Below are 16,807 nucleotides of genomic sequence, written 5' to 3'. Positions count from 1 at the left end.
AGAAAAATAAATAACAAGTAAATAAACAATATAAGAAATAGAAACATTGCATTAAAAAATAATAAGTAAATATACAATATAAGGAAAATAAATAATAACTAAGTATACAATAAAGAAATAAAAAACTAAATTAAAGATATATCTAAAAAATGTATAGTAGAATAAATAATAACTAAATACATAATATAAGAAATAGAAATATTATATTAAATATTTATCGTAATATTAGAATAAATAAATATAAAATATATAAAAAATAAATAATAAGTAAATATAGTATATAAGAAATAAAAATATTACATTAGATATATATCGTAATATTATCATTGATATAAAAACAAGAAATTTAGAATAAATAAATATACAAAATAAGAAAAGATAAACCGTAAGTAAATATACAATATAAAAAATGAAAAAACTAAATTAAACATATATCTAAAAAATGTATAGTTAAATAATTAATAAGTAAATATATAATATAAAAATATTACATTAAACATTAATTATTTAGGAGTTAATCCGCGCTACGCGCAGGGCTATTTTGATTTTCAAATTTTAACTATATAGTTTTTTTTTTACATTGTATTCTAAACAACGGCAAAATTCTAAATTGTATGGTTGTGTAAATATATATATTTCCTTAGGAAAAAACAGAGAACTATACATTTTTCAAATAGATGTTTAATATAGTTTTTCATTTCTTATATTTGTATATTTACTTTTTCTAAATTTCTTGATTTTATATCAATGATAATATTATGATATATATTTAATGTAATATTTTTATTTTTTATATACTATATTTACTAATTATTTATTTCTTCACATATTTTTACTTATTATAATATGTAACATTTTTATCTCTTATATTGTATATTTACTTACTATTTATTTCTTCCTGTATTGTATATATTTACTATAGTAGAATAAAAAATAATAACTAAATAAAAGGGACCTTTTGAGGCTCCATAGAGCGTCCGCATCAGCGAAAAAAAATTCTCCCAAAAGATGACACGTTGCATTATTATTTAAAAAATAGAAAATAAATAATAAGTAAATTTACAATATAAGAAAAAATAAATAATAAGTAAATAAACAATATAAGAAATAGAAATATTGCATTAAAAAATAATAAGTAAATATACAATATAAGGAAAATAAATAATAAGTAAGTATACAATAACGAAATAAAAAAACTAAATTAAAGATATATTTGAAAAATGTATAGTAGAATAAATAATAACTAAATACATAATATAAGAAATAGAAATATTATATTAAATATTTATCGTAATATTAGAATAAATAAATATAAAATATATAAAAAATAAATAATAAGTAAATATAGTATATAAGAAATAAAAATATTACATTAGATATATATCGTAATATTATCATTGATATAAAAGCAAAAAATTTAGAATAAATAAATATACGAAATAAGAAAAGATAAACAATAAGTAAATATACAATATAAAAATTGAAAAAACTAAATTAAACATATATCTAAAAAATGTATAGTTAATAAATAATAAGTAAATATATAATATAAAAATATTACATTAAACATTAATTATAATATTACAATAAGTAAATATAAAACATAAGAAAAATAAAGAATAAGTAAATATACAATACAAGAAATACAAAAAATACATTAATCATCTATCTGAAAAGTATATAATAAAATAAATAATAAGTAAATATATAATATAAGTAATAGAAATATTACATTAAGCATCTATCGTAAAATTACAATTTGTTATAAAAGCAAAACAGTTAGATAAGTAAATATACAATATAAGAAATAAAAAAACCTACAATAAACATCTATCTAAAAAATGTATAGTTTTACATTTTTTTTATTTCCAGATATTTTAAAATTAAATATACATAATAAGTCAAACAAGCATACAATATAATAAATATAAATATTACTTCAAACCTCTATCATAATATTATCATTTGATATAAAAGCAAGAAAATTAAAATAAGTAAATATAAGATATAACAAAAAGTAAACAATAGGTAAAATACAATTAAGAAATTAAAAACTAAATTAAACATCTCTATCAAAAAAATGTTTAGAAAAATAAATAATAAGTAAATATACAATTAAAAAAATAGAAATATTATATTAAAAATCTATCATAATATTAAAATAAGTAAAAAAACAATATAAAGAAAAATACACAATAAGTAAATATATAATAGTAGAAATAGATACTAATAAAAGAGACCTTTTGAGGCTCCATAGAGGGTTCACATCAGCGAAAAAAAAAATAATAAGTAAATATTCAATATAATAAATAGAAATATTAAATTATACATCTATCATAATATTTGCATTTGATATAAAAGCAAGAAAATTATAATAAGTAAATATACAATATATAAAATGGAAAAAGTAAATTAAACATATATGTGAAAATGTATAGTTAAATAAATAATAAGTAAATACACAATATAAAAATATTACACTAAACATTTATTATAATACAACAATAAGTAAATATAAAACATAAAAAATAATAAGTAAATATACAATATAAGAAATCCAAAAAATACATTAAACATCTATCTGAAAAATATATTATAAAATGAATAATAAGTAAATATATAATATAAGAAATAGAAATATTACATTAAACATCTATCGTAATATTACAATTTGATATAAAAGAAAAATAAAAAGATTAGTAAATATACAATATAAGAAATAGAAACACTACATTAAACATCTATTTGAAAAATTCATAGTTTTACATTTTTATTATTTTCAAATATTTTATAAGTAAATATACAATACAAGTAAAACAACCATACAGTATAAGAAATACAAATATCACATTAAACCTCTATCATAATACTATTATTTGGTATAAAAGGAAGAAAATTAAAATAAATAAATATACAATATAAAAAAAAATAAACAATAGGTAAAATACAATTAAGAAATTAAAAACTAAATTAAACATCTCTATCAAAAAAATGTTTAGAAAAATAAATAATAAGTAAATATACAATATAAAAATATTACATTAAACATTTATTATAATATAACAATAAGTAAATATAAAACATAAAAAATAATAAGTAAATATACAATATAAAAATATTACATTAAACATTTATTATAATATAACAATAAGTAAATATAAAACATAAAAAATAATAAGTAAATATACAATATAAGAAATAGAAACACTACATTAAACATCTATTTGAAAAATTCATAGTTTTACATTTTTATTATTTTCAAATATTTTATAAGTAAATATACAATACAAGTAAAACAAGCATACAATATAAGAAATACAAATATCACATTAAACCTCTATCATAATACTATTATTTGGTATAAAAGGAAGAAAATTAAAATAAATAAATATACAATATAAGAAAAAATAAAAAATAGGTAAAATACAATTAAAAAATTAAAAAACTAAATTAAACATCTCTCTGAAAAAAATGTTTAGTAAAATGAATAATAAGTAAATATACAATTTAACAAATAAATTTAGAATTTTGTTGTTGTTCAGAATACAATGTAAAAAAAAACTATATAGTTAAAATTTGAAAATCAAAATAGCTCCGCGCGTAGCGCGGATTAACTCCTAGTAACACTAAAATAATTACCTAACTTGGGATATGCCGCCTCTTACACTGAAAAAAGAAAAATAAGGAATACGCATATAAATTGAGCAAATATCGTTTGATAATTTCTCAAATCATGCTAAATCTCTTTTAATTATCAAACTCTAGTTAACTTAATATTTCAAATTATCGGTGTCTTTCATAGAGAATGGCGGATATGATATAATCAGTGGCGGATGAAGTTTACGACCAACGGATTACGAGTTCCATGAAAACGCCATTGGCTAACTTAAACTTCACCTTTTTTTTTTTTGGTAAAATGTCAAATTAACTTAAACTTCATGATAATAATTCTATTACAAATCCTCCTAGATATATGCCATGTTCTCGAGACATACTGATGGTGAGAGATGACGTAGTGCTTTCAAAGTATATCGTCATCGTACAAAAACAGATGTGGATAAGAAAAGAGACATATAACTCTTCTTCTGAGACCACCCCATTGCTGAATTTATGGAAAGTTCACACAGATTCCAAAAAAAAAATATATATTAGAATAATAGACAGTGATGAACCCGCCTCTCTTCAGTTCTCTCCAGTGAACCTACGTCCGGCGAGTTCATCACTGTTTTACGAGCTCCACAACATGTAGCGGTCCGCGATTAGTTCGATTTTTTTTTTAAATCAAACAAAAAAAATAATAATAAAAAATTATAAACTTGAATCCTAATAAGAGGTTCACCGATGGAGATGCTCTAATAAGATTTCTGGTGGACCCTCGACTATCCACTAACGAGTGAGAGGAACGTCTCTTTCACACCAAACTAGAACTCTTCTTCTAAAAGCATCTTTATCCGGGGTTTTCAGTGAGGTTCTTAGTGCGTGGACCCCTACAAAATCCTTAAGAATCGGTTACAAAAATTACTAATTAAAAACTAATTTTAGTGAGTTTTTTACACTGTTTGTGGGCCCCACTGACTCGTGGCGGTCCGCAATTGGTTTGCTTTTAAATTTTTTTTTAGACAAAAAAAAACCTAAAAAACCAAAATGGGTTTCTTAGAGCATCCACAACAACAAATCCTTAACAACAAATCCTTAACAACAAATTATTATAATAATATGTGGAGCTCAAATATTTAAGAATCTGTGCCACAATTGCCTTTTGAAATCCCAATTTACGGATCTCTTTTCTGACAGCCTCTTTACTATGTGCGGACTCCATCGCCGCATAGGAACCCACGATTAGCCAATCTTTTTTTTTTCTTTTTAAATTCGGACGGAAAATAGAAAAAAATAATAAAATATTTTAAAAGTTGTTGTTAAGGATTTGTTTTTTGTGGGTGCTCTTAGGGATAAACATGCTCTGACTTTCTAAGCTAGCGTCATGGCAATGTAATAATATTACAATATCCTATTTAGATATTCTCTTTTTGTTTTTGGATTTTTTCTGTTTGCTAGAGCTAATCAGATTCAGTGTCATTACTAAATCTAATTAGCATGAATCTTGCTTCTGTCCAAGAGATCTTTAAATGAACATAAAAGTCAATTACAATCCTGAAAAGAAGCATCTGCTTCAACCTCTTGAAATTCATGTTTAGCAACCATTGCAAAAATAAATTTTTGTCATTGTTTAAACCTAAGTTATTATGCAAGAGATCAATTTAAATATTCTGTTTAAAAAGTTAAGACTGAGACCCTGAAGGCAATGACTTCACTGTCCTCGGTTGGCTACCGAACCCGTCTGTATAAGATTGTTGTCCCTGTAAATAGTATAAACAAAACCATTAACTCATACAAATTCAGAAATATTTAAAAAAAAAAATTCAAATACTAAGTTAAAGACTAGGTAGTGGTGAATGTACCATTTCAGGAAAGAAAGTGCCTGTTCCTCTTGATCTTCCCATGTTCTGCAACGAGGTTGCTCCATTCACATTCCTCCAATAGAAACCATTATTTTGGCCATTCACAGTGTCCCAAGAACTTGTGTCCTGACCCTGAGGGATCCATAAATGAGTCTCACCATGAAACCACTTCCCATATACAAGACTCTGGAAGTATCTTTCAAAATCTCCTCTGAGCTCAGATAATTCTGATCTTCCAGTGCCAAAAGCCGTGATAGGTTCATCCACGTCTAGTCTTTGTCCCTTACCGTTTCTCTCCAGTGAATTACCAAAGAAATTCTCAAGTTTCCAGCCCATGGTTTCTCTAGGCAGTGTAAGCACATCTTTGAGCTTCTTAGCTCCTAGAGTAAAAGCATGTTTTAAACGTTGCACATTGCCTAACAAGATAACACAAAAAGAGAGACAACAATCATGAGCTTCTTTTTTCATGTTGTGTTATTTTAAATATTTTGATCAATGAGAGTACCTTGTGTCACACTACGGCCAAGGTTGTTACTGTGTTTCAAAGGATCCACTATGTTGAAATACCTCACAGGAAAATGACGGCCGTTTGCTTCAACAGCTTTAGTTGAAAACGAATATGACTCCATGCATTCTCTAACGAACTTCTCGTTCAAGACAACTTCATGATGCTCGGTTTCTACAGAAAGCAACAAGTTAAATCTCAAAATAAAGGAAAACATAAGAGAAGTTCAGCATCCTTACCGGTCATATCTGGAAGAGAAGATATCAGGACAGGACCATGGACCGTGACACAGTTCTTACCCCAATCAAATGATGCATAGTAATCCAAGAACTTAAACAGTACCTGTTGATGATAATAGATACCATATGTTAATCTTGAAAGCTACACCAAAATAAGATCATATTTTTTTAAAAGAAAATCTCACCGCTAAAGGGCCAGACAGTGATGGATAACCTATGTTGATAATATGCAAGACTAGTACTGCCAATGCATATGTTGAAATCAATCCAGTGTTGGCACCGAGTATACGGCTCTCATAATAGCACCAAGCCTTGATCAAAATGATGCTACGTTTGAACAGGTGGTCTCTCCCAAAAATTTGGTCAGCCTAACAAAAGAAACCAAATCAAAGATTTACCAAAACCAGTTGAGTATAGATGGGTCATGGAAGAGCTAAGGGGCTTACCTGCTCCAGAAAACATAAAGCAGATAGTCCTCCCATTTGATTAAAGGAGATATCTACAGCAATGTTCTTGATCTTGCACTTTATGACCTTGACCTACAAGTATAAGCATGGAATGAGTTTTCTTGAGGACAACAAAAATATATTCAAAATCTAAAAGGAACCAAGCAAACCTGTGCTGGGACATACTGAACATCAGTAACATGGAAGTTAGATTCTCCGCTTTCAGCTTCAAGAATACTGAGCAATGCTTTAGCCAAGTCCTCCTCCTTATCTTGAGGAGTTAGGACTGTCAGATCAATATCTCCATCTGGGAGATAGGTTTTTAATGGCACTGAACCAAAATTAAAGACCTAGTACATACAATACCACATTAATAGCGATTAAAAAAACATATTAACCATATGCATGTAGGATGATTTAGGGTCACAATACAATAATCCTGACTCCAAATCTAAATACGTATAAGCCATCAATCATAAGTTACACTAGTCACCATAAATGTCGTTGTAGGTTTATCTAATAAACAAAACAGAAAGCCAAGCAAGTCAACTGGAGCACCAAGTTACTAACCTCAGTTCCAAGACGATCCCTGGCAAGGGTTTGGACATAAGCGAAGATCTCATTCCTACTTCTGTCTGCAACACAGATTGGTTGGATGGTGTTTAGTATCTCCTGAGCCCTTTCCTCAGCAATCTTCCACATTTCTACATCTATTTGCATTGTTGATAGTGGCAAAGATGATGATGGGGAGGATGAAGATGAGGAGACTGGCATCCCCTCTTTAAGATCAACCATTTGAATACACCTCAAGAGCTCACTTGTATGAAAGTGATATATTATCAAGACGTCTACATATCATAGAAAAAAGAGAAGATCATAACACCAAATCAATATATTTTTCAAGAAAAGTAACCAAAGGAATGAAGACAACATGGAGACTGAAACTGAAGCACCACAATATCAAATTACTGCTTAGTACTAAGAACAAAATCTTGTACTGGATACTCTTAATTCCACCAATGAATGCTTTAATTACATTCTAAGCATGGCAATGATAAATGAGACAGTAAATACAATTGTTAGGCATCCCTACTATCTTAGCTTTCCTCAAAGCCGAACTCCAAACAAGAAAACATTAAGGCTTTAAAATACCCAAAATTTTATGATTGACTAAAAGATTCTGATCTTCTCCATGGTAAACATAATATATAGCTTCAGTAATCTCAATTTTCATCATTGGTATACTTTTATCAATACATCATCGTAAATGCAGGAAATAGTTTTCGAGTTGTAAGTAACGGAGAAAAACCTATGCTTTTAGTCCGTGTGTCACAAGATGGTACCTTGTTAATCGAAAAATATGAAATTTCACGGGCAGAGAGAAACTAAAAGATATCGAGGCGAAACTGAAAGCACCTTAAAATGGTTTGGTGGTGCAATTAATTGACACAATGGTGATTAGTTTTAGAGATGAAGAGAAGAAAACTCACTGAAACTCGGGCGGAGAAAAACAGCTTAGTGTATAAACATGAGAAAGAGAAGATAAAGCGAAGTAATATGAAAATGAAACGATGGTCAGAAAAAAATTAGAAAAAAGTCAATGGAGTTTATGGAAAGTTCGTAGAGTCTGAGTGTATGAGTCATTAGATATAAATTAATAATAATGACCTCACTTGACAACAAAATAAATAATAATGACACCAAAACTAATTAATTTGACTTTTCTTTTTCTTTTTTGGTAATAAGAATATCTTTATATATGACGACAAAAAAAAAAAAAAAAAAAAGAATATCTTTATATACTACCAGAAAATATAAATTTCTTTCCTTCGTCGTTGTATTTGCTCCGGAGTCCAACAAGAATAACGCATTTGTAACGAAAATAAACTCAAGAAATAAAAAATAAACAACAACAAAGAAGAAGAAGAAGAAGAAAAAGAAGAAAAAGGTGAATAATAAAAATATAGTAAAAGCTTAATAGAAAGAAGACGACAACATAGAGATCTACGATATACGGATACCTTTACAAAAGTGGATTACGAAATCTAGTGTTTAGATATATATACGTAATGTAGCCGAAATATATTACTAACTTTTTGTACTTATACTACCTTTTCTTTGATTAGATAATACTCCCTAAGTTATAAAATGTAAAATGTTTCGAAAGGTTTTAAGATAGTTTTGATGTTTAAATATGTAACATATTTTCATATTTCTAAGTAATTTTATTAGAAAACATGCAATCAATAACATTTTATTAGCTATTTTGTAATTAATTAAATAATTTTAATTTTCTATTTTAATAATATTTTAAATTAAATAATTTTAATAGTTGTACATTTGTCTAAACATCATACATATTTTTTAATAGAGAAAATACTAATTTACCTACAACAAAACGATGCCACTTTCAATACATTTGTAATGGTTTTTAAGGAAATCTTTTGAAATTTAACTTTGTATTTATAAGTAAGGTTTTTTCTTCCTGTATAACGAAACAAGTCACAAAACATAATTTACTACATTCTAACATTTAACAAACTGAAGACATAAATTAATAGTATTATTTAGAGAATCAGGTCGAATCTACAAGAGTACATGTTAAGTACCCATTTTTGGAAATCTACTGAACTAAACTAAGAACGCCTTTTAAGATTATTATCTACTAAGGGCAAATAAGCATAATGCCATCCCACAGACCAAACAAAACAGAGGGCTATTGAAAAGCCATACAACCAAACAAGCAACTTCTAACGTCCAAACCCAGGACTCTCCTCACACCCGAACACGCAGGTTAGAGGCCACGAATTTCATTGACAAAAAAATTCAAACAGCCATTCCGGATGACATGTTGCAACATAGGACTGCGTTAGACCATACTTTGTGACACTTTGAACAATGAAAGACGCTCTTTTATTCGCTTCTCTATACGTCCACACAATTTGCATATAAGGTCTACACTCCCGGTCTGGTCTTTGGGGAAGGAAATAGAAGAAACATGGGTTTTCAACTCTTATTATTATAAATTATTTTCAACCGTTTTAAAAAGTTTTTTATTCTAATGATATAAGTAATGCGGTCAAAAGTTAAAGATCCTGAGTTGGAACGATGAGGTCCACGACTTTTGCCATTTTCACTCTTCTTATAACAAGTTTCTATTCTTCTACAACTGAGGACTGGCATCACACCCACTAATAATTGTGTAAATTATTTTTTTTTAAACAAAAATTTACTTGTGTGAGAGAGTTTTGAAAAAAATTGTGTACTTTCTAAATTAACTTGTAAGAAAGTGATAAGACTACCAAGTACCAAATAACCTTAAATTTTTCCTACCTAAACAAAAGGGCTAAAAGGAAAACTACCTGAAATGTTAATGTCGGTAAGATTATTAGTCTAAGCAGGTAGCAGTGTCTAGCAGACAACCTTAAAAATAAATCATATGTCATTCACTTTTTATTCATATCTTTATTTTGTGATTTTTTGCACTCCATAGAGCTAATCGTTCAGATATTAATAAAAATGGATATTCAAGTACCCAGCCAGCATAAATCCAATCAAATAAGAAAACTAAATTTATATGGATCATCAAACAAAGTCTCTTTTCCAACAAAATCTCTTTTCACAAATATGGATCATGTCTTCTGGAGAGTTCTACCACAAATGGAGAATCATCAGTTTGTTTGGATTCTATGGTATATATAGAAAGACCGTAATAACAAAGTTTTTAGTAATTTGGACATTGACCCCATGGATATGCTCAAGTTGGCAGAAAAAATAATCTACACTTTGGGCGGAGACTCAGGTTTTAAAGGAGCAGAGAACAGAACCACGAACTGTGGTTACGTCTTTGCCGACAATTCTGGGTAGATGGTGTTTTACAGATGGTTCTTGGAAAGAGGGTGATATCTTTTCCGGACAAGGATGGCTTACTACGCTAGCAGGTTTTGATGGTCTATTGGGGCGAGGAATGTTCGGGCTAGCCTCTCTCCTCTTCATGCGGAGATGGAAGCGATACTCTGGGCAATGGAATGTATGAGAAATCTACGTCAATTTCAGGTTACATTTGCAACGGATTGTTCTCAATTGGTGAATATGGTTTCAGAACCAGAAGAATGGCCAGCGTTTACATATTATTTAGAAGATTTCAAGACTCTGAAAGAGAGTTTCATGCGATCAGAAATTATCCATGTTCCACAGACGCTTAACACAATGGCGGATAGTCTAGCCCGTAGAGATAGGAAGTAACCGTCTTACGTTGTTCACATGGATGCAGATCACCCAGTTTGGTTTACATAGTCTATATGAGTCTGTAAAAATTGATGACAAAAAAAAAACTAAATATATAAATTTTATATAGATGATAAGCTACTTAGAGCATGTTTATTGCTAAAACCCTTTAAAGGTCTCTTAAGTGAGCCATAATGAAGCGAAATTAAGTGGGCCAGAGAGAAGAGAAACAGAAAGAGAGAGAGATTGAAACAAAAGATGAAAAGCAACAGAAGCAACGACCTTTCTAGTGCTTAATTAAGGTACACTCATTCTCTTTTTTTTTCCTTTTTTCTTTTCTTTTAATTACAAAATACCCTAACCAACCCACTTAAGCTACTGCGATAAACATGATCTTAGTTATATACTCTCTGTAATTGTTATAATCCAAGAATAATCTTCCTTAGCGTCTCCATCGTTGTTACACCTCATCCCTCCCCAAGGATAACCTTCCTTAGCCTCTCCATTGTTGTTACAAACCCAAGATTCAAGAATAACCTTAGGCCATGATTATCGGTAGGTATGAATTTTGGGTTTCTTAATTTCTTTTTTGTTTTCTCTGATTTAAAAAAAAAAAAAATTAAAAAAAAAAATCAATCGCGGGCCACCACGTGTCAGGGGGGCCCGCAAACAGTTCAAAAATCTCACCAAAGTCGATCCTTAATTCTTTTCCTCTATCACCGGTTTTAATAAAAAAAATGGGATCCACCACCTGAAAATCCTTCTACTTACTTGCGATAATCATGGCCTTAGCATATGTATATAATAATACATCATATCCAAATTCTCTAGGCATCAAGAGGTGAACGCTTGTAGGTTCAATAGATGGTCTCACAAAAGGAGATTAGGAGGTCAAGGAGGAAAGATAGTTTAAGAAACAGTAAAACATTACATACCCTTTCTAATATGATTAACTATTATTCTATTAACATACTATTTTTAGTCACCAATTTTCTAGAATCTCTAAAAGTTTGAAATAATTGGAAACTTCGAGTCTCTGTATATGAATATGAGAACATCCCAGGCACGTTAGTCACTATTCTCTTCCAAATAATCTTCAAAAAGAAAATCTGTTAAAATATTAAAATACAAACATAAAATTACACAAACAAAAATTGAACAACCAAAAGTGAAGAACAAGGCATAATAATGCCAGAGAATGTGTACAATCTTCTCTTAATATCTAATTCCTTGAGCAACCTCAAAGAAGTGTGCAACATTCTCTTCAGGAGTTCCAACTTTAATACCATGCCCCAGGTTCAGAATGTGCTTATCTCTCCCAGCTTTCTTCACAGTATCTTCAATCCTGCTTGTGATAAACTCTTTGGATCCGAACAAAACTCCAGGGTCCACGTTTCCTTGAACCGCTATGTCTCTTCCCAGCCTGTCCCTTCCCTCAGCCATGTCCACAGTCCAGTCCAAGCTAACAACATCCACACCGGTCCTAGCCAGTCTCTCTAGTAAACCTCCTGAACCACTTGCATACAGTATTAAAGGTAGGTTTGGGTGAGTTTGTTTCACAGTTTCCACAATCTGTTGAAGGTAAGGTAAGCTAAACTCCTCGAAATCCACAGGGCTAAGCTCAGTGGCCCATGAATCAAAGATTTGAACAGCTTGAGCTCCACTATCCGCTTGATAGCGTATGTAAGTGATCATTGAGGTTGTGAACCTCTGGAGTAAAGCATGTAGAACCTGAGAATAAAGAAAAAACTTTCACCATCTGAGATAATATATTAACCAAAAAAATGTTTTTAAATTAGTAATAAATAATAACTCACCTTGGGTTGAGAGAAAGCTAATCTTTTGATCTGTGTGAAGTTCTTAGATGAGCCACCTTCAATAACATAAGAGGATAGAGTAAATGGAGCTCCAACAAAACCAAGAACAGCAGCTTCATTCCCCACCTGAAACAAAACATAGTCTTCAGATTAAGTAGCTTAAGAGGATTTGCTGCTTTAGTATATCATTGTTACTACCTCGTTTCTTAATCTCTTGAGTGCTTCTCCAACGTATGGAACAGACTCCTCTGGTACGAACTCTCTGACTTGACTCACATCAGCAGCTGACTGCGGCGGGTTGAAGATGATTGGACCTTTGCCTTTGACAATGTCGAAAGGAATGTTCATTCCAGACAAAGGTGTGAGAATGTCTGAGAACAGAATCACCCCATCTGGCTTGAACACCTTCCAGGGCTGGAGAGAAATCTCCACCACAAGGTCTGCATTCTCTGATCTGTCCCGGAAAGAAGGATACTTCTCACATAGAGTTTGATAACTCTGTTCACCATATTAAGAATTGACATTCAGGTAAAAACGCATTATGAGTTTGTAAATGGAAGCTAGCTTAGTGCTTTTACCTTCATGTACCTCCCAGCTTGCCTCATAAGCCAAACCGGAGGTCTGTCAACAACTTCACCTTTGACAGCTCTCAGAAGAAGAGGCTCGGTGGTTGCAGACACTTTCCGCTCGGTTACAGTGGTTCCTGCACAATAGTGAATTCAAATCACAATAAGAAGCTAAGAACTACACAAGCCACATAAGCTTCTGCACATCCAAGATCATACTCAATACAGGGCAAAACCAACAACAATAAAGCATTATACTTTACTTCTAAGAAGCATGAGAAAGACTATATAGAAACCAACAACAAAAACAAGAACTAATGTATCATCCTTTTGCTGAACAAACTGACAAATCTAAATTTCCACCTCAGATTAGCATTGAAACCAGCTATAACATGTTGAACAGAGTAATAAAAAAAAAAGTCAATTCGAGTGTTACAAAGGAGCAAACTTTATGTATCAATTTCGCAATTCTCCAAATACCCACATAAGAAACTGCCGAGACTTCATCGAAAATGGATCAAATTTACGAAATTTAAAGGTTTAGAGATAAGTACCCTCGAGGGAAGAGCGAATTGTCCGGGAAGACTTCGAAGACGAAGACAGAGATTTTCTCGGAGAGAGGAAGGAAAGAGAAGAGCTAGAGAGCTGAAGGATTGACATTTTCCCGATCGCCCAGAAAATCACAGGGCTGGCTTCTTCAGAGAGGTGTTGTTGTTATAATACTCTGCTTTGGGATCTTAGCTTCTTCTTCTTCCTCTCTTCAACGCAGACAAAGAAGATTGGGTTAACGTCAAGAGATAGAATGATAAGAGATCTGCTGACGTGGACTCAATATTGCCTAGTCAGCCCATTCTTGCCATGTCATTAAAAGGTTTATTATTATTATTTCAAAATCCGATTTGCTGATTTCGGTTTGGTTCATTGATCAACATTATAAATACAAGTAAGAATAAATTATTATTTGATCAACATTATAAATAGATAATTAATTAATTATAGTTAGACTAAAACCGATTTTTTGTGTTTGATTACAAACTTTTTTTTTCTCATTAAAACGAATTGAGTTATAAACGTTGTTGGTTTGGTCTTGGTTAAGTTGGTTCAGTTTAATTAGTTTATATATTTCCACCCTTAAATAAATGCTTAATCAGCAATCAAAATTCTCCAATTTGATTGCACTGCACTTTTATTCTAAAAATCTGCTTGTTTTTTTGAAGAATTTGTTAGATTCTATCAGTATTCAAGACTAATTGTATATATATATATATATATATTCTCTTGAATACAAACACAAAGACATGAACACCAATCACAACACATCATACCAAATGAAAACCAATTACAAACAAACACATGACATAAGAACCAAACATAAACAATTGAAGATGTTGTTTTATTATAGGCTGGATTTTTTCTTACTCTGCTTGTGCATAGGAAGTGTAATGTGAATGAACCCAAACTTCCTCCTTTGCGTCACAAACCGTTTCTCTTCACGCACCTCCTCTTTCACATCCTGCTTCAGTTCCTTCAACATCTGGCTCAAATTCACATGCCGCCTCGGTGTCTCTCCTTCAAGACTCTGCCTCTCGGGGTCAACAACAACAACGTCTTGCTTACGCCTTAGAACATCACGCATCGAGACGTTAGACTTCACCGCTGGCTCATGCCTCTTGTTTAAATGACCGAAGAAAGAGCGGCGAGTTTGATTCATAGGAGGCGGTGGTGTCGAGTGTTTCCTCCACCCTCGAAAGGCAGTTTCAGCAGCGAGCTGCTTCTCGTTAGCAATCTCCACTCGGTTCAACGCATCTTCCAAAGCTTGTTTCCCCTCTCTAACCCCTTCCGTAGCTTCCTCGAGCTTCTTCAAGACCATCCCTCTTCTCGACTCGTGATCGTTCCCAAACCCTCTCGGTGTCCTAAACGGTGATCTTGGAGGCTCCGGAAAGCAAAACTCATCCTCCTCCTCGCTTTCACCGTTGGCTGCTGATGATGACAACATTGTTATTTCAGCCATAGCAAGCTCCTCAGCAGCTCTAGCAGCTTCCTCCATCTTCCTAGCAGCAACGAGCCTCATCTCCGCCGTTCTCAGACACTTCTTGCTCTGATTGTTCAAACCCTTTTCATCAACCGTTGGTGTTTCGTACGTAAGCTTGTTAAGAAACTCTTTCTCTTCTTTCATTTTCTTGTTCAGAGACTCGACGGAGGACTGGATCATCACGAGATCGTCCATGGTTTTACCGAGGTTTATCTTCGCCTGCTTTAGTTCCGTCAAGATTAGATCGGGAGATGATGAGATGGGGCTGTGGTCGTCGTTGTTCATCTCTTTGATCTGCTCAGCTGATGATCTCAAGGACTCTTGGTGAAGCTGGCGTTTCAAGTCTTCGACGATCCTCTTGGTGGATCCTAGTGCTTCTAGAACGTCTAGAGTTTCTAGCTCTTTCACTATCAGATCCTTCTCTAGCTCAGCTGCATGCTCTTCCATTCTCTTTATGTCAAACTCTCCCACTCCATTCTGATCAATTTGCAAAGACCAACATATACAAAAGAATCATATTTTCAAATACTAATCCAAATTTATAAAAAAATAACCTCTGAATATACAATGCATCAATATTCAAGAAACCGCTAGGTACTAACTAGGCAGATTATTATTCGGAGCTTAGACGGCTTTAAAAATAATGATATATTTTTATATATTTTATATTTATATTAGATATTTTAGTGTCTAATTATAAAGTTATTTTGATGAATCATAAAAATTAGAAATACAAAAAGAAAGAAGCTAGACATATTTATAGATTTGTACTAACTCTATTGCTTGATTAAAGACCAATTTAAATCGATTGACAATGGTGTAAACTGATTTGAATGGCATAAATCGAATTTTAAGAAAATCATTTCCGCTATAACCAATTTTTAGAAGATTAGGGCATACATCAAAGTCATAAAAACAATAATCACAAACTTAGAGGCAGAATTAACACTCTAGACGCCCTTGATGATATCCACAACTTACATATATGTTGCGACAAGCTCCAAAACCTTTTATAATATGAAACTCAATAGCTCAATTTCAATTTTCAGTGATGAAGTACTCAATTACACAGAAGACATGAAAATTTTTCTTTATAAATATGATTTCTCAATTTCTTGTTACACTTGTGGAGAATTATATAAGTTTCCATGTTCTACTTCCTCTTCAACGAAAGAGAGATAGTTCAGTTACAAAAAAAAAAAAAAAAAAAAAAAAAAAAAGTACTCAATTACACAGAAGACATGAAAATTTCTACCCAAATTCACAAACTTTGACAGCAATCATGAAAGTCTTGTAATGACCCACCTCCACTATCCCCACTATCTCCACCATCTCCACCATCCCCACCACTCCCACCATCTCCACCATCCCCAACTTCTTTAAAGAGAAAGAGAGAGAGAGGGAGAGAGAGAGAGAGAGAGAAAGAGAGAGAAAGCTCACCTGAGCTCGTCGCCGGAGCAACCGTGTGCCGTGATCACGTTCAGCTTGCCACCACCGATAAACGCCCTAGGTAACC

General features: G+C 31.5%; 3 protein-coding genes across 3 annotated transcripts in view; all 3 read right to left on the bottom strand.

The window, feature by feature from the left end:
* Positions 1-5,219: 5,219 nt before the first annotated feature.
* Positions 5,220-7,487, bottom strand: LOC106341280. The gene is made up of 8 exons (XM_013780082.1): positions 7,220-7,487; positions 6,820-6,999; positions 6,650-6,742; positions 6,389-6,571; positions 6,204-6,306; positions 5,965-6,138; positions 5,460-5,875; positions 5,220-5,357 (listed from the first exon to the last, which is right to left on the bottom strand). The coding sequence occupies exons 1-8, from the start codon at positions 7,442-7,444 to the stop codon at positions 5,280-5,282; spliced, it is 1,452 nt and encodes a 483-aa protein (XP_013635536.1). The 5' UTR covers positions 7,445-7,487; the 3' UTR covers positions 5,220-5,279.
* A 4,457-nt stretch (positions 7,488-11,944) lies between these two features.
* Positions 11,945-14,041, bottom strand: LOC106343058 (uroporphyrinogen decarboxylase 2, chloroplastic). Its single transcript, XM_013782182.1, has 5 exons — positions 13,814-14,041; positions 13,272-13,396; positions 12,892-13,191; positions 12,694-12,819; positions 11,945-12,607 (listed from the first exon to the last, which is right to left on the bottom strand). The coding sequence occupies exons 1-5, from the start codon at positions 13,917-13,919 to the stop codon at positions 12,092-12,094; spliced, it is 1,173 nt and encodes a 390-aa protein (XP_013637636.1). The 5' UTR covers positions 13,920-14,041; the 3' UTR covers positions 11,945-12,091.
* Positions 14,042-14,560: 519 nt separating this feature from the next.
* LOC106336838 (WEB family protein At2g40480) overlaps positions 14,561-16,807 on the bottom strand; it is an 8,141-nt gene continuing 5,894 nt past the window's right edge. Inside the window, exon 2 of the mRNA XM_013775782.1 lies at positions 14,561-15,768. Coding sequence (XP_013631236.1) covers positions 14,656-15,768 — 1,113 coding nt within the window. The 3' untranslated portion in view covers positions 14,561-14,655. The remainder of the gene's footprint in view (positions 15,769-16,807) is intronic.

The sequence above is a fragment of the Brassica oleracea genome, chromosome C4 (genome assembly GCF_000695525.1).
Source record: "Brassica oleracea var. oleracea cultivar TO1000 chromosome C4, BOL, whole genome shotgun sequence".
NCBI classification, from domain to species: domain Eukaryota; kingdom Viridiplantae; phylum Streptophyta; class Magnoliopsida; order Brassicales; family Brassicaceae; genus Brassica; species Brassica oleracea.
The sequence above is the reverse complement of the archived record's forward strand: the minus strand, read 5'-3'. Positions and strand labels throughout refer to the sequence as shown.